Source organism: Zootoca vivipara, chromosome 16 (genome assembly GCF_963506605.1).
Source record: "Zootoca vivipara chromosome 16, rZooViv1.1, whole genome shotgun sequence".
In the NCBI taxonomy this organism is placed as follows: domain Eukaryota; kingdom Metazoa; phylum Chordata; class Lepidosauria; order Squamata; family Lacertidae; genus Zootoca; species Zootoca vivipara.
This window is the reverse complement of record NC_083291.1, coordinates 36,697,287-36,722,939: the sequence shown is the minus strand read 5'-3', so window position 1 is coordinate 36,722,939 and position 25,653 is coordinate 36,697,287. Positions and strand designations below refer to the sequence as shown.

The 25,653-nt window shown below is 48.0% G+C and overlaps 2 protein-coding genes across 5 annotated transcripts; one reads left to right on the top strand and one right to left on the bottom strand.

Annotated features, from left to right (window-relative positions):
• The first annotated feature begins 212 nt into the window (after positions 1–212).
• Positions 213–14,905, top strand: FTSJ1 (FtsJ RNA 2'-O-methyltransferase 1). 2 transcript variants are annotated; one of them, XM_060268980.1, is made up of 12 exons: positions 228–317; positions 924–984; positions 2,415–2,555; positions 3,152–3,221; positions 3,318–3,420; positions 3,559–3,637; positions 3,759–3,811; positions 4,871–4,924; positions 6,133–6,235; positions 9,881–9,964; positions 10,320–10,423; positions 11,841–14,905. In XM_060268980.1, the coding sequence occupies exons 3-12, from the start codon at positions 2,435–2,437 to the stop codon at positions 12,060–12,062; spliced, it is 993 nt and encodes a 330-aa protein (XP_060124963.1). In that variant the 5' UTR covers positions 228–317; positions 924–984; positions 2,415–2,434; the 3' UTR covers positions 12,063–14,905. The 2 variants fall into 2 exon arrangements, with proteins under 2 accessions (XP_034997172.1, XP_060124963.1); XM_035141281.2 differs by lacking the exon at positions 924–984 and having other exon boundaries at positions 213–317.
• Positions 8,477–24,131, bottom strand: LOC118097956 (organic solute transporter subunit alpha-like). 3 transcript variants are annotated; one of them, XM_035141280.2, is made up of 7 exons: positions 24,041–24,131; positions 23,550–23,701; positions 22,883–22,956; positions 21,173–21,328; positions 17,987–18,098; positions 15,449–15,701; positions 8,477–13,688 (listed from the first exon to the last, which is right to left on the bottom strand). In XM_035141280.2, the coding sequence occupies exons 1-7, from the start codon at positions 24,105–24,107 to the stop codon at positions 13,246–13,248; spliced, it is 1,257 nt and encodes a 418-aa protein (XP_034997171.1). In that variant the 5' UTR covers positions 24,108–24,131; the 3' UTR covers positions 8,477–13,245. The 3 variants fall into 3 exon arrangements, with proteins under 3 accessions (XP_034997171.1, XP_034997169.1, XP_034997170.1); XM_035141278.2 differs by lacking the exon at positions 24,041–24,131 and having other exon boundaries at positions 23,535–24,023; XM_035141279.2 differs by lacking the exon at positions 24,041–24,131 and having other exon boundaries at positions 23,550–24,023.
• Positions 24,132–25,653: the final 1,522 nt, after the last annotated feature.

The following is a 25,653-nucleotide window of genomic DNA, read 5'->3' as shown; positions in this document are numbered from 1 at the left end:
CCATGGTGCAGCGCGGCAGACGGCTTCTCGACTCCCTCAAATCAGCGAAAGAATAAAGCAAAGCACTACAACTCCCGTGCTTCTTTGCGACAGCCAGAAGGCGCCGGCGCAAGCGCAGTGATCCGGGAGGCGTGCAAGGTTTCCAAATTGCGCATGCGCCACACCAACGTAGACGAGCGAGCAGCGCCTAGTTTGCTGTAATACCCTTTGCGCATGCGTGGTGCGGGGCATAGCTACGGATCCTTGCATTAGCCATCCATTTCCGGCATGTGAAAAACAACCACCAAGGGCCGTTTTCAGCGGAGGACTTGCTTCCGGTATATACGGGATTTATCTCCGTGGGGAAAGGACGGCGCGTTTTGGGGTAGCCAGTCCAGGCCTCCTTTGCTCTCTGAAGTTGATGGGACAGGCAGACATTCAACAGATGAAGCTCTGTTCCATCGGTTGCATTTCTGTAGAGGGAAGAGCCTTATTCACCTGTTGGTTCCTCCCTGTTACGACGCTAAGCATCTGCAGAGAGCTTATTTATTTATTAGATTTAGGTCACAGGGCGGTTACGTTAGTATGAATCCTGCCTGCCTGGTGATTGTCTTTCGATACCAACAGCCTCTCTAAGATCTAAGATTTATAGGAAGCAGGGCAGGGTGGAGTGGGGCCTTGTTTCTGGATTGCACCATTTCACGCTGCATGTGGGGACTCGCATGATGGGCTCACCCTGCACACAGAAATGTGGAATGTCAAGGAGAAAACTGGGATGGAGCCTTCCACACTCACACCTTGACGCACCGCACTATGTTTCTTTGCCCAAGGGGATTTTTTTCCTAGAAAGATTTAATTATTTTGGTAGGTAAAGGTAAAGGGACCCCTGACCATTAGGTCCAGTCGCGGACAACTCGGGTTGCGGTTTTCATCTCGCTTTACAGGCCGAGGGAGCCGGCGTACAGCTTTCCAGGTCATGTGGCCAGCATGACTAAGCCGCTTCTGGTGAGCCAGAGCAGCGCACGGAAACACCGTTTATCTTCCCGCCGGAGTAGTATCTATTTATCTACTACTTGCACTTTGACAAGCTTTCGAACTGCTAGGTTGGCAGGAGCAGGGACCGAGCAACGGGAGCTCACCCAATCACAGGGATTTGAACCGCCGACCTTCTGATCGGCAAGCCCTAGGCTGAGTGGTTTAACCCATTGCACCACCTGTGTCCGTTATTTTGGTATGGAGTAGCAAATCATTCACAAGCCTGTCTCCACCTTTCATTCTGAAGTGCTGCGGATTCAAAACAGGTTTACAGCTTCATTTTCCATTTGTGGTCACTTGGCAACAAGAAGCTGAGGTTAAGCTAGGTCTCCACCCGGGAACCCTTTCACAGTGTGGTGAGAGCCAGTGTGGTGTAGTGGTTAAGAGTGGTAGACTCGTAATCTGGGGAGCCGGGTTCGCGTCTCCACTCCTCCACATGCAGCTGCTGGGTGACCTTGGGCTAGTCACACTTCTCTGAAGTCTCTCAGCCCCACCCACCTCACAGGGTGTCTGTTGTGGGGGAGGAAGGGAAAGGAGAATGTTAGCCGCTTTGAGACTCCTTCGGGTAGTGATAAAGCGGGATATCAAATCCAAACTCTTCTTCTTCTTTCACAGTGCTAGCACCCAGTCCTGGAATACAAGAAGAATTAGGAAATAATAACAGGGGCTTAGAAAGCTGCCATGTATTGAGTCAGACCCTTGAACCATCTACTCTGAATGGCAGCAGCTCTCCAGGGTTTCACAAGTGCATTCAAAAAGTGCAGAACGCATTTTCATAGAATTGTAGAGTTGGAAGGGATCCTGAGGAATTTAAGCAGCTGTTTGTATGGGGATCAAACCAGCAACTTTTGTTGCTACGGTATCTACACTGCACTTGGAACATCTTAGCTATGCAGTTTTGAGAGATAAATTTCAAGATGATGCTTATTCTCTCCTAACCCCCTAAATGGTCTGAACTCATAGTACCTCAGGGAATAACACACTCTCTCTCTCTCTCTCTCTATATATATATATATATATTTGTACCCCACCCATCTGACAGCTCTGCCCTGAATAACATCCACTTATAAGGTAAAATCTACAAGGGCTTTTTCAGTGATGGGGCTGCAGCTTTGGAACAACCTCCCCAGAGTTTCTTTTACTTTTCAGAAAAAGGCGTTTCAGGTGTATCAACTCTCCAGGGCTGAAAAAAGTACTCTCTGAGATTCTCTGTTGCATTCCACCAGGCAGCCATTTTGATATTGATACTGGATTAGCTAATACTTCCTCTAGGGCCGGCCTGTTATGCCTCCAGTTCATTTGTTATAATAAGCCAGTGCTACTGCTTTGACCCACAGTTGATTTTCTTCCCCACACAATGGCAAAGCAGGTAACAGACAAGTTCTTCTCTCGCATTCTAGTACCTGTCAAATAAGTGAGGATGGGACGTTCCTCCAAAGACAAGCGTGATATTTACTACCGCCTGGCCAAAGAAGAGGGGTGGCGAGCCCGTAGTGCGTTCAAACTTCTGCAACTGGATGAGGAATACCATTTGTTTCAAGGTGGGCCAAAAAAACATATGTCCCCATTATATTACCACTTTTTCTTGCATCACTGAAGGGCATGAACAAGTGTTGAACACTCAAACCTATTTTTAATGCCATGGCTCAGACCCAGAACCTGTGTAATATTAATACTTTTGCTTTGGTATCTCCTCCTTCTAATACAGGGGTCCCCCAACCTAAGGCCCGGGGGCCGGATATGGCCCAATCGCCTTCTAAATCCAGCCCGCAGACAGTCTGGAAATCAGCATGTTTTTACATGAGTAGAATGTGTCCTTTTATTTAAAATGCATCTCTGGGTTATTTGTGGGGCATAGGAATTTGTTCATATTTTTTTTCAAAATATAGTCCAGCCCCCCACAAGGTCTGAGGGACAGTGGACCAGCCCCCTGCTGAAAAAGTTTGCTGATCCCTGTTCTAGCAGATAGCTTTTCCAAGATGACCAGAGTCCTGTTTTGGGGAGATAACACTGCAACAGAGGCCCCATCTTACCACTTTAAACAGTCATTTATTCCCCCCAGAGAACCATCTCAGGAGTTCTGCTTCCTAGTCCTTTTTTGCAGAGGCGCTGACTGATCCTCTCTTGTCCTTTCTAGGTGTCTCTAGGGCTGTGGACCTCTGCGCAGCTCCTGGGAGCTGGAGCCAGGTTTTAAGCCGAAAGATCAAGTAAGCAAACAATTCAGTTCAAATATATCCAGTGGGTTGCATCTCCTTAGAGAAAGGCTAGACTCTCATGGGATCTACTTCTATTCCACCCCACAGAGGAGAAGACATTAAAAACTCTGATGTCAAGATAGTAGCTGTAGATTTGCAAGCCATGGCTCCGTTGCCAGGTGTCATCCAAATTCAGGGGGACATTACCAAGGTAGGTGCTACCTAGTGGATCTTGGGGTGATGACAGCCTTGAGCTTGGCCTCTACCCCATCTAAGCAGCAGAAGAAAAAGAGGCCTACCCAGAGAAAAGTCTCTTTGCTCACATACCCACCTACCTCTCTGTTTCCAGGTCTCTACAGCTCAGGAGATCATTTGCCATTTTGAAGGGCAGCCCGCTGACCTGGTGGTGTGTGATGGAGCCCCTGACGGTAGGTGGCAACCAGGCTACCAGCCTTGTCATGGGAATCAAGGAGCTCTGCTGGCCAACGGTGGCTTTAGAGGGGAAAGCTGCCTGTATTAGCTCTGATACGTAATTCCTTTACTCTGCAGTGACCGGACTCCATGACATAGATGAGTACATTCAGGCCCAGCTGTTGCTCGCTGTGAGTATCTCCTGGTGTTTGCCGCTATGTGTAATGAGCAAACTCAACCACAATGGGGGCTGTGGGGGCTTTGCACTGATGGAAGAGCCGGTTGGCATCCTTCAGCAGAACGTTGCCCAGGCTGACTGAATGCAGCAGATCTGGAAGCTTGATAGGAAGAGTGCCAGCAAGTGATGGGTATGACGTCAGCCCCTGTGAGCCTTCCTGTGATCCCCAAGCCCCAGAAAATGCCACGCTGTTCTGGGTCCTGACATAAGGCCTGATATCAGGCAGGTTAATGGGATGCCCTCCAAAGGACCTATCTAGTACTGTATCATCATATTCCCCAGACCTGGAAGATCTACAGACTGCGCCTAAGTGGAGTCCTGTGGTTGGACTTCCGGGTTAAGCGCGATCGCCAGCGGACGCGGGAAAAAATTCTGTCCCTTTGGAGGGTTCGGGGGGGGGGTTGCAGAGCGCGCAGCCCCCCAAAACTTCAGGAAGAGCATCCTGAAGCCCTTCCTGAAGTTTTGGGGGGCTGTTCCACAATCTCCATATGCAATTACAAAAATAGATTTTCAGTAAGATATTTAGCATTTGGCTCTAAATCTTGGCTTTTTTTTTTTAAAAAAAAGTATGCTACAGCTGTAAAAACAGATTTACAGTCACAACCTCTTGTGAATTCCCAGAAACCCAAGGAAGGGTTGACATGGCTGCCGGTTTGTAGTCGGGAGCTGTAAAGACTGTTCCAGATGATGCATTGGCCGGGGAGACGTTCAGTTCCCACTGATCAGCTGATCAATGCTGACTTCAAGGTGGACCCTGCTCACATATCATGAGTCACTGAGGGTGGGAAAGCCCAGGATCCAGTCCACTTTCTCACCCCTGTCTTAAAAGTACTGGGCCTTTGCTAACAGGAAAAGAGCAGGACCATAGCAAGCCCTTTGCCTTTTATCTAGGTTTCTCTTCTGACCCAAACTCTCATGGGATGCTGGTGGCTCTGTTCCCCACCTGCTGCATCTTTGTGCCAAAAAAGGCTTTTCTCTTTTGGTGCTGATTGTTTCCTTCTGTTTCTTCCAGGCTCTGAACATCACTACGCACGTGCTAAAGAAGGGAGGGACATTTGTAGCAAAGGTGAGCCCTGCAGGTGATCAGGGAAGAGTTAATAGACACTGCAGTTCTGCTTTGTTGTTGCTGTTTAGTCGTGTCCGACTCTTCGTGACCCCATAGGCCAGAGCCCGCACCTGCTTTAGGTGTGGCCAAACAGGGCTGCTGTGGGCACCGCACCAAAATCACCCTGCAGTGGTGTTTCAGCACCTGCTTATTGCTGTTCACCTGAGCTCACCTAAGGCACCACAGCAAACAGGAAAGGGACTCGGTGGGCCTGTCTAGTTCATCAGCCCGCTGAGCATCAGCAGTGGGCCAAGAGGTTCTTCAAGACAGCAACAAGGTAACTTGAGCAGGAATACTGAAAATCTGAGAGCTCATCGTTTGTCTATTTCTTTTTATTCATTTAATCGAAAACATAATTCAGTAATGTGTAAAGAATAAGGAAATAGGGAAAGAAAAACACAACTGAGTAGAAGTTAAAATTAAATTTGCCAAAAATGGGTACAAATTAGGATTTATGGCAGAATCAAATCTGGCCCATAGTTAGTGCTGAAAAACTAACTCAAAAAGTAAGGTATAGTAGAAGACAGACCAAAGGTGACGTGGTGTTCAACCACATGGCAAAAATGTATTTTATATGAAAATTATAACAACAGTGTTTAAACACCCCTGGTGAAATAAGCTACTACCCGGTATTTGGAATTTTTAATAAAACTTCACCTTCAAGCAAGAATATTGTAAGACCCAAAGGATAACAACCTGATACTTTCAAACAAAGCAAAATGGCTTGTTACGCTTCCCAGGGATTGTGAATGCAAGGACCCAAATTCGTGAGAGCTTGACTTGAACTTGGCTTAAGGCAAAGATGGCTGTCAGTGGCATTGGGAATCCTCCTGATGTGCCTTCTGCTGACGTGTTGAGGCAGGATCTTGTGATTTCGTGAGATCCCAGAGCAGGGAACTTGGGTTCATTCCCAGTGATATCAAGAGTCACTGCACTTGGGTGCTGGCTGCATGTTGAGTCTGTTTTGGGAGCACCCTGGGCTTGTTCCCTCATGGCACCTTGATGCTGTTGAGCTCAGTGTCCCCAGTACATCTGAATTACACCCGTTCTCCGTCTCCCATTGGCGGAGGATTCCTCTGCATCTGTGTTTCTATCCACGGCTTGGGTAATGTGGCATAAGAATGCAGTTTATCCAGGCGAAATGATGGCATTTTGCTTTCCTGTCTTAGATATTCCGAGGGAAGGACATCACCCTCCTCTATTCCCAGCTGCGGATTTTCTTTCCTGATGTGACGTGCGCCAAACCCCGAAGTAGCCGCAACTCCAGCATCGGTGAGCAACCAAATAACTTCTTGCAAGCCTGTTTAACTTGCAGCTTTGCCATTCATGGGGAAAACTGTACAAAGCATTACAGGATCCTACAGCTTGTTCAGAATCCCTGGAATCTCAAAAAAATAGTAATCCATGAGTGGAATTCTAAGTGGCACTAAGGAGATTGCTGCGAGTATTTCTGCTTGCCCAATGAAACAATCTTCCCCCTCTTCTACCCCTGTATGCTGTTCTGGGGCCTCTCCCAACATCCCCAGAGCCTATCTGGGGGGCATGGAGGGGGAGGAGAGGCAAGGGGAAGCCATGTTGTGCTGGCGAGACTTGTCCTGGCTCCCGCTAGTGCAGCTTTTTAGTTGTATCTGGTCCCATGTTTCTAGTTGTCATTGTTGCAGGTGAATGTCTGGAAGCATGCAGGCAGAGGGGGTGTGTGGTGGTGGTGATGATGATGATAATGATATATTATTATTATTATTATTATTATTATTATTATTATTATTATTTATACCCCGCCCATCTAGCGGCTTACAACAGAAAAATGAAATAAAATAATCTATTAAACATTAAAAGCCTCCCTAAACAGGGCTGCCTTTAGATGTCTTCTAAAAATCTGGTAGCTGTTTTTCTCTTTGACATCTGACGGGAGGGCGTTCCACAGGACAGGCGCCACCACGAGAAGGCCCTCTGCCAGGTTCCCTGCAACTTGGCTTCTCGCAACGAGGGAACCGCCAGAAGGCCCTCGGCACTGGACCTCAGTGTCCGGGCAGAACGATGGGGGTGGAGACGCTCCTTCAGGTATACTGGACCGAGGCCATTTAGGGCTTTAAAGGTCAGCACCAACACTTTGAACTGTGCTCGGAAACGTACTGGGAGCCAATGTAGATCTTTCAAGACCGGTGTTATGTGGTCTCGGCGGCCGCTCCCAGTCACCAGTCTAGCTGCCGCATTCTGGATTAGTTGTAGTTTCCGGGTCACCTTCAAAGGTAGCCCCACGTAGAGCGCATTGCAGTAGTCCAAGCGGGAGATAACCAGAGCATGCACCACTCTGGCGAGACAGTCTGCAGACAGGTAGGGTCTCGGCCTGTGTACCAGATGGAGCTGATAGACAGCTGCCCTGGACACAGAAATGACCTGCGCCTCCATGGACAGCTGTGAGTCCAGAATGACTGCCAGGCTGCGCACCTGGTCCTTCAGAGGCACAGTTACCCCATTCAGGACCAGGGAATCCTCCACACCTGCCCGCCTCCTGTCCCCCACGAACAGTACTTCTGTCTTGTCAGGATTCAACCTCAAACTGTTAGCCGCCATCCATCCTCCAACCGCCTCCAGACACTCACACAGGACCTTCACCACCTTCACTGGCTCTGATTTGAAAGAGAGGTAGAGCTGGGTATCATCTGCATACTGATGAACACCCAGCCTAACCCCCCCCCCCCTGGTGATCTCTCCCAGCGGCTGCATGTAGATGTTAAAAAGCATAGGGGAGAGGACATGATATGTATGTCCCCTCGTGACTTCTAGCGTCTTTCTCATAGCCCTATTACCCATTGCTTTGCCAACTCTTTCCTCCTGCCTCCACCCTGCTCCTTGCAGCAACCTCCTACAATTAAAAGAAAACAAATGAGCACTTTTCCAAAAACACAAAAGTGAACGTAGGTCAGAGAAGCGCACAACAGAATCTGCACATGCCGTGGTGTCGTGCTCTCTTAGGGCTTTTGTTTTTTAAAAAATAATTTTTATTGATTTTGCACATTAGAAAGAAAACATACATGATGCCTGCCTTTTTCCCATCCGCCATCCACAGGCCCCCTCCTGCCACGAGAAAGTCCGGTGAAGGTAGACAGTCGAAGGTGGTCCATTTCATAGTTGAGTTTGTCCCCTCCCCCCCTTCCCTGCCCCAGAGCCCCCCCCCCCCGCCACCGGAGAGCTCCAGAATAACAAGGAAGAAAGAAGGAGTATACCCACCCAACTATTTCCCCAAATATACATTTAAAAAACCCCACCCCCCTCAAAAAATGAAATAAAGAAATAAAAAGAAGAAAAAGAAAAACTATCATGTTCATTTCATTATAATCACATTTTAGGGGCTTCCCCAACCTCCCCCCTACCTCGGTCTACATTTCCAATTCTCATTTAACAGGTTTCTGATCATTATTCCTATTCTATTTAACCTTATTTTTTAACCTTATTTAATATTCACATTTGCAAATCTTACCATAATTTCAACTAATCAGCCTTCTTCCCCCCCCCTTACCTAATTTTTACCTCCAAAGACCTCCATCCCTTTTAAACCATTTATTCATTCCTAAGTTTAGTTAACTATATATCTATTGATCAATATACCTACTCCCCCTTTGGGACCCATTCACCCCTTTCAGTCCAGCAAGTTCCATAATCAACAGTCCAGTTTTCAAGCCTTTTGATCAATCCTAATAACAAATCTGCCATTCCTCCTTCATCCCACCCCCTTTCCCCAAAATTTAACCATCCAAACTTCTCTTAGGGCTTTTGATTGAGTTTGCTTTGGTGGAGGTCTTTTCTGCTTCAGTGCCATTTAAAAAAACAAAAATCATGTTTGTGTTGCAGCAGCTGCATTTGGAGTTTAGGCTAACTTTTTAAATTTATGCAAACATGTTTCTTCAGTCACCTAGTTCAGCTAGGGACAAGAATCCCATTACATTCAATGGGTAGCCATGCATTTGCAAAATTAGGACATGTGTGTACTGTTGTTGAAGGCCAGTGTTGGAGGTAGTGGGCAGTTGTTTTCTCCTGCTGCAAAGCTAATCCCCAAAGGCTAGTTACAGGTAGGTAGCCGTGTTGGTCTGACGTAGTCGAAACAAAATAAAAAAATTCCTTCCTGCAGCACCTTAGAGACCAACTAAGTTTGTCATTGGTATGAGCTTTCGTGTGCATGCACACTTCTTCAGATACACTGAAAGGCTGTGTTTCCCCAAAGGCTGTGTTTCCCCGCTTCCTATAGATGTGAGCGGCAGCCATTCATTTTTATAGGTCATTCTCTCAAGGGCACCGCTGGCAAATGGGCTCTTGCCATTGAAGGGCCTCCTGTCTATTGCATGAGTCATACGTCCGTCATCTTCTGCATCCCAGGAGTCAGACTGTTTTATTCTGTCACATAGCACTCAGTGGAAACAATTTAGAACAGAGTCTGACTGTGTCTGAATAGCTCCATGCTAGTTCTTGGTCATGCTCATATGTGATGGAAGCTTAGAAATGGCCCGCATATAGGAAGATAGGAAGCTGGATTACATCAGTGAGGCTACTGGATCCATCTAGCTTGGAGTTGTCAGCCCTGACTGGCAGTGGGCCTCAGGGGTTGCAGGCAAAGGTATTTTCTAGCCCTGCCAGGAGATGCCAGGGATTGAACCTGGAACCTTCTGTTTACAAAGCAGATGCTCTGTCCTCTTTGCTGTGTCGTCGTCCCCGTCCCCCCGTCCCCGGTCTGATGGTTTTAGTGCAGAACATGCCTTTTCCCAATGCAGGTTGGGGTTAGGCACAACATATTCCTCACAGGGCTTGATAACCAACTGTATTGGGGAAACAGCCGGGGATTGTGTGTGTTTGTGTATAATTTAGCGTGGAATCCCAGAGCGGTGATCGCCAAAGCTTTTAACTGCCTTTTCATCCTTCCAGAGGCCTTTGTTGTTTGCCGAAACTACAGCCCCCCCGAAGGCTACGTGCCAAACATGTCAAATCCCTTGCTGGATCACTGTTACGGTAAGGAACCTTGAAGGGGGAAGAGATGTTTCTGTGGGTTCCCGTTGTGCTGTGGGACGCAGGGCAGGGAAACTCAAGGGGAAGCGGGTGGTTTGAGGGCAGAGGCAAGAAAGTGTGGATGGAGGAGGGGGATTGTGAGTCTTCACAATCTAAAAGCTTCTTAACCACAGAGATTTTTTTAAAAAAAAGTTGTAAGGATATTTTTAAATGAGGGGAATAGGATTAGGAATTGTAAAGAATTACAAAGTTGAATAGTGGGGCGGGGGGGGGGGTGTCGAGGGCAGGACAGACTGTGTTCAACCCTGGAGGGTCCATCTCTTTGCAAGCAACACTTACCAAACCTCCCCCAATACAGATGTGGATTTTAACCAGCTGGAGGGCCCCAACCGGGTGATTGTCCCCTTCCTGGCTTGTGGAGACCTGAGTGCTTATGATTCCGACCGGACGTACCCTCTGCAGGTAAGGCTGGCCTTGGGTGGTGCGTCTGGAGAACCAGGTGGAGTCCTATGGGCCCTCTTCCGCCACGTGGTCCTTCCTGAATCGGTAGCTGCAAAACCACCCTCTGGTCGTTGGCACTGGTGGTGCTAAGAACAGAAGAGGCCTGCTGGATCAGACCAAAGGCCCAATCTTAGTCCAGCATCCTTCGTGGTCTACCAGATGCCAATGGGAAGCCCACCAGCAGGACCTGAGGGCAATAGGAGCCCCCCTCCCCATCTGCAATTTCCATCAACTGGTATTCAGAGGCATACGGTCTTCTTCATGGGTAGCAGCTCCTTTCTCGGCGCAAAGATTAAAGTACACGGGTCCCTCTATTAGGGATTCCCAGTCCAAAGCCCCTGGTGCTTTGCAGTTATCAGTAGGAGAACCTGAAACAGGCAGCATTGCATCCAGTGCTAGTCCTACTCGGAGCAGACCTGATGAAATTCTTAGATCTAAGTCAGTCCCAGCTATTAATTTCAGTGGGTCGACACTGGATGAGACCAATAACGGGTCCAACAGTCAAGAAGGTGGTTTCGGCATGTGCTGTAGAAGGAAGTGAGGGGCAGATGGGGCTCATCCGCCAGGGAAGGGGCTCCATCTAGGTCAGGCATCCCCAAACTGCGGCCCTCCAGATGTTTTGGCCTACAACTCCCATGATCCCTCGCTAACAGGACCAGTGGTCGGGGAAGATGGGAATTGTAGTCCAAAACATCTGGAGGGCCGAAGTTTGGGGATGCCTGATCTAGGTCAGTGATGGCCAAACCTGGCCCTTCAGGTGTTTTGGGACTTCAATTCCCATCATCCCTGAACACTGGTCCTGTTAGCTAGGGATGATGGGATTTGTAGTCCCCAAACAGCTAGAGGGCCAAGTTTGGCCATCACTTAAATAGGTGAAGGAAAACCTCTGCTGCCTTGTGGGATATCTTTGGAAGAAGAAAAGGCTAAGGAGTAAACCCTACACAAATCCTGGATGGAGTCCCTGCGATGGTTAGACGGCGCCTTGTACGCCTCCTTCCACCAACTCCTGCAGTGAAGCTGGTGCTGAGTGTATTGCTCCACTTTCCCTTGTGCTCCTTCAGCGAAGCCAAGAGGGGGGTCTTGTCATCTGGGCGGCCCAGGATCTCCAGACACATGGCCAGGGAAGGTCTCTCTGGTGCTGGTACTAAAGAGGTTTGACCCCACCCCTGTCTCTCAAGACAGACAGGTGCCTTCAACTCTTCAAGTAGAACTAGCATTGGCTACAGCCCAAAGACCGCAATGTAGAGAATGGAGGTGCCTGTTAATTAGCACTGGAGATTAACAAAAAGGATAGTGGTGGTTGGTGGTGCTTAGGCTCAGGAAAGGGATTTGGACCACCTGCTTTAAAGCTCACTTGCTCTCTTTCCCATTTGATCAGCTGGATCCCGAGAAGAAATACACTTACGTACCCCCGACTCAGCCTCCCATCTGCCCTCCCTACGAAGAGGCCTGCTTCTTGAAGAAACACAATCTGCTGACCAAGGAGCAAGTGCCCCGGCCTCAGCAGGGAAATGCCCTCCTGGAGCAGCAAGAGCAGGGGGCTGCATGCTTACCCCTAGAGGCTGAGGTCACAGACGCCCTTGGAAAACTGTCAACGTGACATTATCACAGAAATGGGGGGGGGGGCAAGAGATGAATACCGCCCCCTGCTGGTTCGAAAGACTTTTCATCCTTCTTGGTTTACCTTTTACAGCGGTGGTTCCCCATTACCGGTAGATAAGTACTGCAAACCCCCTGTTTTTCAAAAGCTAAGCCCTGGACCCCTTACTTTTGAAAATTTTGATATCTCTATGGTAGTTTTTGTTAGGTGAATAAGAACAACATTAATATTTACAGGCCACCCATCTGACTGGGTTGCCCCAGCCACTCTGGGTGGCTGCCAACAAAATATTAAAAACACAATAAAACCTCAAACATTAAAAATGCAGACGACCCCCCCCCCCGGGTGGTTACACAGACCCGCTGACGTCCACAGACCGCCAATTGGGAACTAGTATTTTACATAATTTTCTGTTTTATTATTTTCTGTCCCTTTCTCCCTGACCAATCAAAACTGTGTTGTATCTGATTATCTGTATCTGAACTGTATATCTGAACAGATAAACTGTATCTGAAGAAGTGTGCATGCACACGAAAGCTCATACCAAAATAAAAACTTAGTTGGTCTTTAAGGTGCTACTGAAGGATTTTTTTTATTTTGCTTCGACTCAGACCAACATGGCTACCTACCTGTAACCAAAACTGTGTTGATTTTAATGAAGCTTTGTCACTTGCTCAAAGCTTCTCTTTTGCTGTGATAAGTAGCTAGGGTGCTTTATTGGGAGGACACACACGGAGAGGTTCAAATTCCTGTTCATCCATCCAGGGCAGCTGTGGGCTAAAGACAGGGTTTTCTTGGCCTCCCTTCCCTCACAGGCAGACTGTGTTCTGAGTGCTGCAGAAATTATTGATAATCATTTAACAAAGGCATGCTGTTTCCCAGCACGGCAAGTCCTTCCAGGTTTTTGATTATTCTGGCCTTAGTCATACTGCTTATTACTTTACCTTCTTTAATCTGACAGTCGAGACTTGCTATAGATGGACTGAAATTCCCTCACAATGCTATTTATTCCTCAAGGTAAACCTTGTCCTTTCTCCCCCTGCCCCACTCCTTGGCTAAGCATGGAGTTCGTGGTTGTTGCTGTCATCTGCCTCCATCCTGTTTTCCTCAGGTCAGTCGTCCTTGTTTCCTCAGAATCCAGGTGTTGCCACAAAAGGGAGGACCGTTTCCTGGAGATTGAGGGCTACACAACAGTGATCCCTTCACCGTTCAGTTTGGCCACCTGGGCATGAGTTTGGATTCCAGTTGGTGGTGATTCTGGGCCAGTACTTTGGTGCAAGGAGCTGGCTTTCAGGGCCTCTGCCCGTGGAGGCCCTGTCCTCGGGATGCCTGGCCCCCAGCTCTCCCGCCAGCCATCCACAGGCCCCCCCACAATGAAATCAAAGCGGTCCAGCGGAGAGTGCTCTATGGTACACACAGACTCCTCACCCAGGTAGCCTGGGTTGGCTCCCTCCATGGATGCGTCGTCTCCCGGGCTGCAGCATCCAGATGGGGGACCCTCGGTCTGGGAGGCTCGGTGGCGGGTGACCTGCTGAGTGTCCAGCTGCGGCTCGGCTCTTCGGAAAGAGTAATGGGCAAATATGCCGATGAAGAACATCTCGACAGCCAGGGAATAGTAGTAGATCACTGGAGGGGTGAAGAGAGAATGAAGAATATGGTACACTCCGCAGCAGAGGTGGGGAACTTCCAGCCTGCTAGGGATTCAGGTTTGGCCCAGGAGGTTGTTTCCCCCAAACCTTGCCCACTTTCCCCACATCCAACATTGTATGCAATTTCAGGTGTGGGGCAGGTAGAAAGAGACATGACTGGCTGCGCTCTCCCAGTTGTACTGTAGGGAGAGAATTGCCAATTGTGTTATTGAGCTATAAATCTGATCATATAGTCTGCATTGTATAATTCTGAGTATGACTTAGCCACCCCCCCAAGGCCAGATGAGCTGGCCTTGTCTGGAACACAGAAGGGCTTATCAGCTGCTATGCCTGACGCATAGTCTTACTCAAGGCTGCTGGAAGTTGCTAGCTTGACGCATGTGTTTATGCATAGGACCGGACACAGGAAGATCCTTATATGTACCTGTGACCCCCTTACGTACGCACATTTAGAAAGGAGCCCAAAGAAGTGTATAAGAAGCTTTGCAATTTGTGTTTCTTTACTCTTGTCGTGAAACATGGATCACCGAGAGTCCCTTAAATTTAAGGATTAAAATTCTTTCTCTGAATTCAACCCCGGTGTCTTATTGACTGTCTCTGTCCTTGCCTGGGCGCAACTTAAAGGACCCTTAGTAGCTGATAAGGCTACAGTACATCGGCAAGCGAAAGCAGATTCCTTACACCAGGCTTCCTCAAACTCAGCCCTCCCGATGTTTTTGGCCTACAACTCCCATGATCCCTAGTTGCAGGACCAGTGGTCAGGGATGATGGGAACGGTAGTCTCAAAACAACTTGGAGGGCCGAGTTTGAGGAACCCTGCCTTACACCTTCCTTTGACGCTTAGGCCAGACCAGCCTCCGCCAACCTGATGCCCTCTGTAGGTTTTGGAGTACAACTTCCATCAGCCCCAGCTAGCTTGGCAGGCGTCGTAGTTGCACCAGCGGAAGCCAGCACAATGATTCCGAGTAGAATAACAGGGACTTCTCCCTGCACACCTCCACAGCCTCCCCAGATCTGCTCCAGGGGGTTGAGGGAACCCCGAGAACAGCATGGGAGGGAGAGGGGCACTGTCAAGCAAGCAGAAATGTTTACGCTGATGGAACAATCTCCTTAGCTCTACTGTGAATACACCAGGTTGGTGAAGGCCATAGCTGCCAAGTCTCCCGTTTTCCCCAGGAAATCCCCGTTTTTCCAGCTGTTCCTAGCTGAAAAAACAGATTTTTTTGTTTTCCCCGGTTTATTCTGGCGCGGCGGCCATTTTGGAACTGGGCGGAGCATGCTCAGAAGTGACTTTTGATGCTGCTCTGCCCAGTTCCAAAATGGCTGCAGTGCGACTTCTGGCGCGGTGGCCATTTTGGAACTGGGCAAAGCAGCATCAAAAGTCCCTTCTGAGCGTGCTCCGCCCAGTTCCAAAATGGCGGCAGCGCTACTTCCGGCCTGCTATTTCCGGCCCGGTCCCTTATTTCTCTGACAGCAATTTGGCAGGTATGGTGAAGGCTAGCCCAAATGATGCCCTGCCCCTTGCCCAAGAGCCAGCTTTGTAAGGAACTAGTTCCCCCCCCTTCTCTGCCCCCTGAGAGACCCCAACCCCGCAAGGTGGCAGGGAACCTCTCTGGCATAAGACAGCCAGGAAGGCAATTGTCCCTGAGACAGCAAGTCAGAGAGTGAGGTGGCCTGCCCGTCAGCCAACCCCCCTCAATGCCTCCTGCTGCGGGCTCCTGGCCTCAGCTTACTTACCTTGGGAGCGTGTAACCGGGGAGAGAGGCGGGCTGCAAGGGATAGCCCCCACTGCCCCCATGGTCTCCAGGATCCCACTCTGCAGGCCGCAGAGGACGAGGACCAAGATGATGCAGACGAATTTGGAGCGCAAGTTGTAGCCGTTGAGCGCCGGCTTGGTGGCTTTGTAGAAGAGCAAGTAGCCATAGAAGGATAGGAATGTGGAGATGGCAATGATGGCGTAGATGTAAGAGTTGGGGTTGGTGTAGCCCACCTGGGAGAGAGGGATGGGCAAATGAGATGCCAGGTGCTGGGACTCCCCCCATCAACACGTGTTTGGGGGAAATCCTATGGCGCTTGAATGGCACTTTCAGAGCAAGACTTTTCAGTAGAAGTCCAGGGCCCCACTCAGCAGCAGGAGAAAGTGAGCCCACCCAAAATGGTTCATGCCATTTTGAAATAATGCACATTACCTCCTAAAGAGCCACACATGCTTACCCATGGACATAAAAAGGTAAAGGGCCCCCTGACCATCAGGTCCAGTCGTGTCCGACTCTGGGGTTGTGGCGCTCATCTTGCTCTATAGGCCGAGGGAGCCGGCGTTTGTCCGCAGACAGCTTCCGGGTCATGTGGCCAGCATGACAAAGCTGCTTCTGGCGAACCAGAGTAGTGCATGGAAATGCCGTTTACCTTCCCGCCGGAGCGGTCCCTATTTATCTACTTGCACTTTGATGTGCTTTCGAACTGCTAGGTGGGCAGGAGCTGGGACCGAGCAACGGGAGCTCACCCCGTCACAGGGATTCGAACCGCCGACCTTCTGATCAGCAAGCCCTAGGCTCAGTGGTTTAACCACAGCGCCACCTGGGTCCCATACCCATGGACATAGTAGGACTGTTAACTACAGAATCTAAAATTGCCTAGCTCCACTGCTGAATGGTGCAGTGAAGATGAGCACATCTGAAAAAAACAAAAAACACAGTTCAAGGTCCTTAATCATTAGCTCTCAAGAGTATATTTAGGTGGTGGTTGTTTTTAGGACACCTTTCTTAGTTTCTTCCTACAAATTAATACCTCAGGTGTTTTTTTTTTGAAATATTAAGCGGGGGTATAGAAATGTTTTAAAATAAATAATGGGAAAGGCTAAGCTTCAACACTAGCACTTTGGTATAATCAGAAATGTGAACAGCTTGCAAAACTGCATATAAATAGCAGGATGCAATATAGAGAAGCTCAAATTTCTACTGTAGCTAATCCCATTCTGATCCATAGCCTAATCATGAAATCACTGGTTCAATTTGGCTGCTTTAAGTTAAAGGAGAAGATGTTAACTGGGGGCAGAGAGCAGGCGCGCTGCCCCCAGGGACGTGGCGTGCATTTTGGGGGTGGGGCACGTGTTTTGGGGGTGGGGCGCCCAGCACGGGTGGGGACAGGCAGCCGCAATGGCACCCCTGGGATTGCGCTGCCCGGGGCATCGCGCCCCCACCGCCCCTAACTTCCTATGCTACTGAAGATGGAAAATCAACACACCATTTCCAAGGGATCTGGGTAAAAGCTGGGTCCAACACAATTTGAGCCTTGAAAAGCCCATAGAGCCAAAAGGGAAAGTGGGAAAGAACATCACTTTTCTAACTTCCCCTTTCAGGTCTATGGAGATTTCAAGGAAGAAAATGTTAACCACCCTCTATGCTTCATGGTGGGGTGAGGGGTGTGTGTGTTGAGATAAATACTTTGTGGGCGCCAGGCAAAGACCTGAAGGGGACCACTGCATATACATCTCTAACCTAATATAGCTCCATCTATGGAAATCATCATCTATAGACCATCTATAGTGGTCTGGGGGGCAGAACTGGTGGTGGTTCTGCTTATATCACCCAGCAGTGCCCCCCCTTGCTGTTCCCTCTTTGCCTGTTAACCAAGGCAACACAGTTCTCTGAGCTTCCTTCTCACATTCATTTCCTTCCCACCTTTCAATTTATGTCCTGCACTTACTTGAACTGGGGGCTGCTTGCAAGCTTTCATTCCCAGGGCTGTGGAGTTTTACTGTGCTTTTAAAACACCGATGAGCAACTTTTAATTGATACCAATCAACAGTTGCCCCGTTCCCTAATTGCCAGGTTCGCCCTGGTTGGTCCCAGCCTGGTGCTCAGGAACGTAACAGCATTTTCATGTTAACATCCAGCGATAATAACCTTGTTCTTTGGTCGTCATCCAAAGAAACTGCTGCTAAGGTTCAGCCAGAGCTCCCTCTCATTATGCATACAGAATTTGAGTTGCCTTGCCACGTCAATTTGATATGCTCTGGCTATAATTAAGACCAGCTTTGTTACTCAGTGAGGGATAACAATGCCCAGATTCAAGTCAGCTCAGTCCAATGGAAGCATCTATCATCAGACCGAAGAATAGGCACCTCCTATCACTTTCCTAAGGAAAATATCCAACCTGCAGCATCATTGGGAATACCAAGGACTCATTCTGTGCTTAATAGACATTCCCCTGGTGTGCCTTAATTCCCTTCCTCTCTGCCTGTCAGCCATGAATTTCACAGCCAGAATTACTTACGTCGCCATAGTCATATTTCTCATCCGTCCAGAGGATAAGGGTGACGAAAAAGAGGATGGTCCTGATGACAGAGAGCTGATACACAGCCAGCGTCATACATCGCAAGTTTGTTCTGCAGAAGGGAAGAAGCCAGTGGTTTTCAACCAGTGGGCCATGGCACCCTGGGGTGCCTTGAATGATGGTCAGGGGTGCTGTGGCCTCTGACCCTCTTTCCTTCCCTCCCTCCTCGGATGCCCTCTCGAGTCTCTGCCTCCCAAAGACTTGCACATCTGTTTGTGGCAGCACCCCTGGCTGCAAACTCTCCAGGCAAATGGTTCTCTTGGCCTCTGGTTCTGGCCAAGGGGTGCTTCCCAGGTCCCTATGGGGCAGTGTGAGGAGGCGCCTCTCTTTGGGGTGGGGGGAAGCAGCTGAGAGACCAGGGGCAGCAGGAGTGGCCACCCAGAGGACTCCCAAGGAGAGGGAAGAGGAGAGGAGGCTGAGGGAACCCTCCACAAGGGAGGGTGTTTGAAAAGGGGTGAGAGGCTGCCAGCTCTGCAGGCAAAGGGTGACCTAACTGGGCTCCTCAGTCCCACAGGGGTGCTGCAGAAAGAATGTAGTTAGTAAAGAGAGTCGTGGGCTCAAAAAGGTTGAAAACCTCTGGAAGAATCCAATGAGAGTGACTGCCATGGTGTAGAGCAGGCATCCCCAAACTGCGGCCCTCCAGATGTTTTGGCCTACAACTCCCATGATCCCTAGCTAACAGGACCAGTGGTTGGGGAAGATGGGAATTGTAGTCCAAAACATCTGGAGGGCCACAGTTTGGGGGTGCCTGGTGTAGAGAGAAGAAGAATTAAGCATGGGTTCCCTGATTGTACTCAATATCCTGTAGTGTAGAACCTCAGCCAAAGGATTCAGGAGCACTGTAGCTGATGCATCAACAGTGCAACACTGTGATGGGTTGCACCATAACCATCTTTTGAGGAGTGAAGAACAGAAGGAAGGAGAATGGCAAGCTGGCAAGTAAGAATCTTGAAAAATTCACATTCCCTTAAAAAAAAAAATCCTAGCAGTGGAATTCAGTAATAAGGGTATGCATGTGGGGAACGAGGTCCATTTGCACAGCTGATCTTTCCCTCCCCCTGCACAACCCCTAAAACTGTTCTGGGGGTTCCCCCAACCCCCAGAGCAGCTTTATTTTATTTTTTTATAATAATTTTTATTAGTTTTACATATAATCACATTACCTATCATAGTATCTTCTTATTTAACCTTTTTGGCTCAACTGAGCCTAATGACTTCCCTCCCACCCACCTAATGGTTTACAAACTTTAGGTTTTGCTTCTTTGCATCTCACTTTCTTTCCTATTCTTATTATGTCATTACCTAAAAAGTTACATTCATAGAATCATAGAGTTGGAAGAGACCACAAGGGCCATCCAGTTTAACCCCCTGCCAAGCAGGAAACACCATCAAAGCATTCTTGACATATGCCTGTCAAGCCTCTGCTTAAAGACCTCCAAAGAAGGTCTTTACTTACATTACTCAACCTGAATAGGTAGCAATTTCATCTTACAAATCTTCAGATAACTCTGCTACTGATGTTAATTGCTTACAGTTGTCTTTCAATTATAGTATAAATTTATTCCAGTCTTTTTGGAATGCTTCATGTTGTTTCCATTTTTGGCTAGCAAAATTCTTGCCACAGTAGTTGCATATAAGAACATTTTTTTTATCTTGACTCGGTATGTCTTTACCCACTATACCCAATAAGAAAGCTTCTGGGTTTTTTTTAAACAAAAGTGTTTTAAAACATTTTCTTTAACTCATTATATATCATTTCCCAGAAAGCTTTTACCTCTTTATCTGTCCACCCCAGAGCAGCTTTAAGGGGGGGGGAGGGCAAGTCCAGTTGTGCAAGAGGACCTCACTCCGTGTAGGCAGCAACTTAATTGAATCCCACCCTACATTTCTAACCCTTAAGATTGTAAAGGTAATCTTGAATGTGAGGAGGTACTTTCTGGTGGGATGGCAGAGGATTAAACACAGGAGGAAACCAAGCAGGAGTTCTAGGGGTCAGAGAAAGAAGACGGAGTGCCCAATGAATTATTGTTTATTATTACTTAAGTGACTCCTATGCCACTTTTCAAGACCACAAGTCCTTTCAAAGCAAGTCGCAATCACATTACAGTATAAACAAATTTACACTGAAACAATTGCAAAGTTGCAAACTTTAAATTACACATACCATAAATTAAAGGTAAAGGGACCCCTGACCGTTAAGTCCAGTCATGGGCGACTCTGGGGTTGCGGCGCTCATCTCACTTTACTGGCCGAGGGAGCCAGCATTTGTCTGCAGACAGTTTTTCCGTGTCATGTGGCCAGCATGACTAAGCCGCTTCTGGTGAACCAGAGCAGCACACGGAAACACCGTTTACCTTCCTGCCAGAGCAGTACCTATTTATCTACTTGCACTTTGACGTGGTTTCGAACTGCTAGGTTGACAGGAGCAGGGACCGAGCAATGGAAGCTCACCCTGTTGTGGGGATTCGAACCGCTGACCTTCTGATCGGCAAGCCCTAGGCTCTGTAGTTTAGACCACAGCACCACCCGTGTCCCTTACACATAAATTAGATTCATTAAAAATCTAAAACTAAAAGCAGCATAAAACAAGAACTAAGGAAATGAGACATTGAATAGAAAAACCAGAATGAATTATGCAAAATAAGGAAATGTGATTTGCAGAATTTTTAGATTTCAAATCATTCAGCCTGGCTCAACATTTTATATGTATTTAAAAGCACAGGGATTGCGCAGCCATGGAGATAGGGTAAGAAATACGGTAAAAGGCCTATTAGGAGGACAGCTCGAATGGGAAGCTTCAAGTTGTTGTACAACATGAGTGTGTGTGTTTGTGTCAGGGTAGGACCTTAAGGAGAAGGCTTATCACCATCTGTTATGTGCTAGGCACCACTGAGAAATAAAAGCAAAACCACAAGTCCTTGCCTGCACTTTCATAATCTGAAAATGTGAGGCAAAAGGAACGAGGAGATGTGGGGAATGAGGAAACTTTTCAGAGCCTGATGTAAGAAGGGGGCGTGATGCATTTAGCTGAAGTGTTCTGGGTCAGTTGCAAATTATAGGGTACAATAAGGAAGCTATAATGTGCAGGGCCAACTCTGATACAGCACAAAGGCAGGCTCTTCTTACCTGTTGGCGGCAATTTCAGGAAGGCAGCAACAGCAGCAACAGGGGAAAGGGTTTGGAGAAACACGCTGGCTCTCCAGTTGCTGGAGCATTCGGTCTGATCCGCCAAAGAAATCTCTGATCAATGCAAGGAATTTCCAGAGGGTGATGGAGTGGTAGCTGCAGGAACAGGAGTGTTACAGACTATGTATCTGCTGGATCATAGTGTTGCTGGAGAGGAGCAGTTGGCGGAGCAAATTCAGACCTTAGACTTAAGTCACTTTTCTGCCTTTCAGTTTGTTTGTTCGTATGATTCCTTGGGTTCTCAAGCTGAAATGTGGTGGACACGTTCAGGACACAAGGCTACACGCCCACATCCATTTTGAAGGAGGAAAGGGGGAAAGGAGTTTCTGCATATTTGTTGTGAAGGTGGAGATGGGGAAATGGAAGGTGGGATGAACAGCCAGAATGATACTGTTCTATGGTCCCAGTGAAGCGGTCATTGTGCTCTAGTAGTTATCAGTTTAATAGACCCGGGTCCAAATGCAACTACATTTGGGGTGGTGGGAAATGATCCAATGGTACAGCCAGCCAGTAAATGACGTACAGTGGTACCTCGGTTTATGAACACAATTGGTTCCGGAAGTCTTCATAAACTGAAGCGTTCATAAACTGAAGCGAACTTTCCCATTGAAAGTAATGGAAAGTGGATTAATCTGTTCCAGACGGTCCGCGGGGTACTTAAACTGAAGCGTTCATAAACTGAATCATGGGTGTAATTGGTTCCGGAAGTCTGTTCATAAACTGAAGCGTTCATAAACTGAAGTGAACTTTCCCATTGAAAGTAATGGAAAATGAATTAATCTGTTCCAGATGGGTCCGCGGTGTTCATAAACCGAAAATTCATAAACCGAGGTGTTCATAAACCGAGGTTCCACTGTAAGCGCGTTGAGGGAATCTAGAGCCATACCTGCAGTAAACATTCCATAATGTGGGGTTGGGATTTTGGAGGAGTACCGGTATCTGTTGCAACTTGAGTTTGCCCACCGTCCTCATGAAGGAGACCGCCATGCAGTCATTAAAGGTACACAGACTCCTTCCCAAAGGTGATGGCAAACTTCATTCAGCATAGAGTCGTTTGTCAAAAAAAGCAAACACAGTGGCAACTTTATTTCTTTTATTTTATTTTTACACAGTGGCAACTTTAGTTGTAGCCTGTAGACCAGGTGTGGGGAACCTGTGGCCCTCTAAAAGTTGCTAAACTACAACTCCCATAAGCCCCTGCAAACATGGCCAATCGCCAGGGATGATGGGAGTTGTGATTCAGCAACATCTACAGAGCCAAAGGTTCCCCACCCTTGCTGTATACAGTGGTATACACCCTTGCTGTATACAATTGGTTCTGGGGAGCCGGTCGCTCCCCGAGTCCATCACTCCCTGAGGCACGCTTCTGTGTGTGCGCCAAATGCCGATAGAGCGCTTCTGTGCACGAGCACGCTGCACAGATCACTTCTGCGCATCTGAGCGCTGCGGAACCCGGATGTAAACACTTCCAGGTCCGAAGCGGTCACTCCCCAAGGCGGTCACAAACCGAGATACCACTGTATTTTTCAAGGAAAAACAATCCTGAAGTGGGTAACTTCAGGTCTTCTTGGCAGTAATTCCCTTAGGATAAATTACATTTAATCCCGCTCCTTCCACTGCCTGTTCCCACTCCCATCAAAAGAAACTCACATGGAGGCCACAAAGTTACAGACGAAGGAAGTGCGAGGGATGAACAAACCAATGAGGGAAGTGAGACTGAACACCTGTTGGATAAGGAGATGGGAGATGATATTAAAAGATTTGCACATGGTTTGGCCTGCAGTTTGTCCCTAAGCAGCACATACCTTTACACAATCCATCTTCTGCAAAGCACATTCAGCAGACATTTTTCTGCACAAAGACTTTGGGGCGCTATAGTTCACCCCTCACTGAGTTACGGTTCTCAGCAGCCCTTCACAAGCTACCGTACTGTGCTCAGAATTATTTGCAGAGGGGCCGGAAGATACTCTCAACGTGCTTCAGAAGTGTTGTGTGTATGCAGCATTCAGTTTAAGCTACTAGATGCTACCACAACATGAAGCTGCAAACGAAGCTAGCTAATTATGCATTTGTGTGACGCGGTTATGTGTGACTAGTACATAGGGAGAGCTGCAAGCATGGAAACAATGGGTTGCAGGCAGCTAACTTTTACTCAGGGCAGACCTATTGAAAGGAATGGACCTAAGTTAGCCAGGATCCTAAATCGGCTTCACTGTGGTTTCTCAGCTGGATTTCCTAGGAAGTGAACGCAGGGTTGCAGTCTTAAGAGGCTGAGACAGGGGAGATAAGGCTGCCTGCTTACTTTGCCCGTTCTTACCGGATAGACCCCCAGGATCCAGAGCGAGAGGCTGGTTCGGCGGGAGCTGTTGCCATGGCGCAGGAAGAAGCCCATCTGCTCCAGGAAGAGGCCGACCTGCACAAGGCCCAGGAAAACGGGGACTAAGAAGATCCAGATCTGAGCCTTGATGACTGTGCGAAAGGGACAGTTGCGGGTCAGGGAAGAAAAGGGCAGAGATCCCTCACGCAGGATTACTACAGAGCACCTTATCCGACCCGGAAGCCTTTCTTCCCGATCCGAGATATTCAAGGGCTGATTGAGCTTTTTGTGTGTGTGAGAAGGCACTCTGCACATGATCAAAGGCACTCGGTTCTTACTGCACCATGTCCCATGGCTGACTCAAAAACAGAAGAAGTTCTGAAGCCCTTTCCTCTGCCTTTCCGTACCCCCTGGCCAGCCCTCCTTGCTCCCAACCAGAGTCGCATCCTGGTCATGATTCTCCACCCCACAACAGCTTCCCCCAACCTCACCTTGAAAGATCTCTGATGACAAAGGGAATTGACCCCCAGAGAGAGAACAATTTGAGGCGCGCACCATTTTCCTTTCTCCTGGACAGGTGCCTCCAGGTTCTCCCCCCCCCCACCGCCCAAATCAATAATCTCTTCCTTTCCCATCATTAGTCACCACATTAATCATTGACACAAGCCAGGCACAGGTGTCTTGACAACAGGGCCAAGTCCATCTCTCCTCACCTGCCAGGGAATCCTGAACCAGGGCAGCTACGTATTGTGCCATGAGGGCAGACCCACACTATATATTTAAAGCACATTCAACACACATTCTCCCAAAGGATTGTGGAGTTTTCCCTTCATGGAGCTTGTTTCCAGTAACCTTAATCCCATAATAAATTCGTTATGTCTTTAATGTGTCACAAGACTCCTGTTATACAGTCTTTAACTGTCTCTTATCCAATGCTGCTCTGAACACAAAATAAAAAAAATCCTTCAGTAGCACCTTAAAGACCAACTAAGTTTTTATTTTGGTATGAGCTTTCGTGTGCAGGCACACTTCTTCAGATACACTTGAAACAGAAGAGTCAGATCCTTATTTATATACAGAGGGTGGGGTGGGTGGGAGGGAATGGGTGATGGGCTGATGGGAGTGGTAAACCTGTAGATGGCTGTTAACGACTGCTGATGGCTGCAATTAGTCCTGGGGGGGAAAACAAGGGCTGAGGCGCTAAAGAAAGCTAGACCATGCATAATGAGATAAGAATCCAATGTCTTTGTTCATCCCAGGTGGTTCCATGGTTTTAAGCTTGGTAATGATTTCCAATTCAGCAACTTCTCTTTCCAGTCTGTTTCTGAAATTTTTCTGTAATAAAACAGCTGCTTTGAGATCTTGTATAGAATGTCCTGGGAGATTGAAGTGTTCTCCTACTGGTTTCTCTGTCTTGTGGTTCCTGATGTCAGATTTATGTCCATTTATCCTTTGGCGTAGGGTTTGGCCTGTTTGTCCAATATAGAGAGCTGAAGGGCACCGTTGGCATTTGACGGCATATACAATGTTAGAAGATGAGCAATTAAATAGTCCTGAGATGGTATGTTGGATGTTGTTGGGGCCAGTAATGATGTTGTCCGGGTGTATGTGGCAGCAAAGTTGGCATCTAGGTTTATTGCAGGCTCTGGTACCAGTGTCCATGTTAAGTCTGGTGGTTGTATTATTGTGGGTGAGGAAGTTGTTTAAGATTGGGTGGCTGTCTGTAGGCAATGAAAGGTCTTCCTCCCAGAGCTTGAGAAAGGGAGCTGTCATTGTCCAGGAGAGGCAAATAAGGATCTGACTCTTCTGTTTCAAGTGTATCTGAAGAAGTGTGCATGCACACGAAAGCTCATACCAAAATAAAAACTTAGTTGGTCTTTAAGGTGCTACTGAAGGAATTTTTTTATTTTGCTTCAACTCAGACCAACACGGCTACCTACCTGTAACTGCTCTGAACACAGTGAGGGTCCTATTCCCTGAAATCCTGCTGCCTTGACCCAATGACTGTATGCTGTTCATAACAATGGAGGTTAATTTCACTGGACTTCCAATCACCATTCCATTACCAGTCCACACGTGTAGAAACCTTCTTCCCTTTTAAATG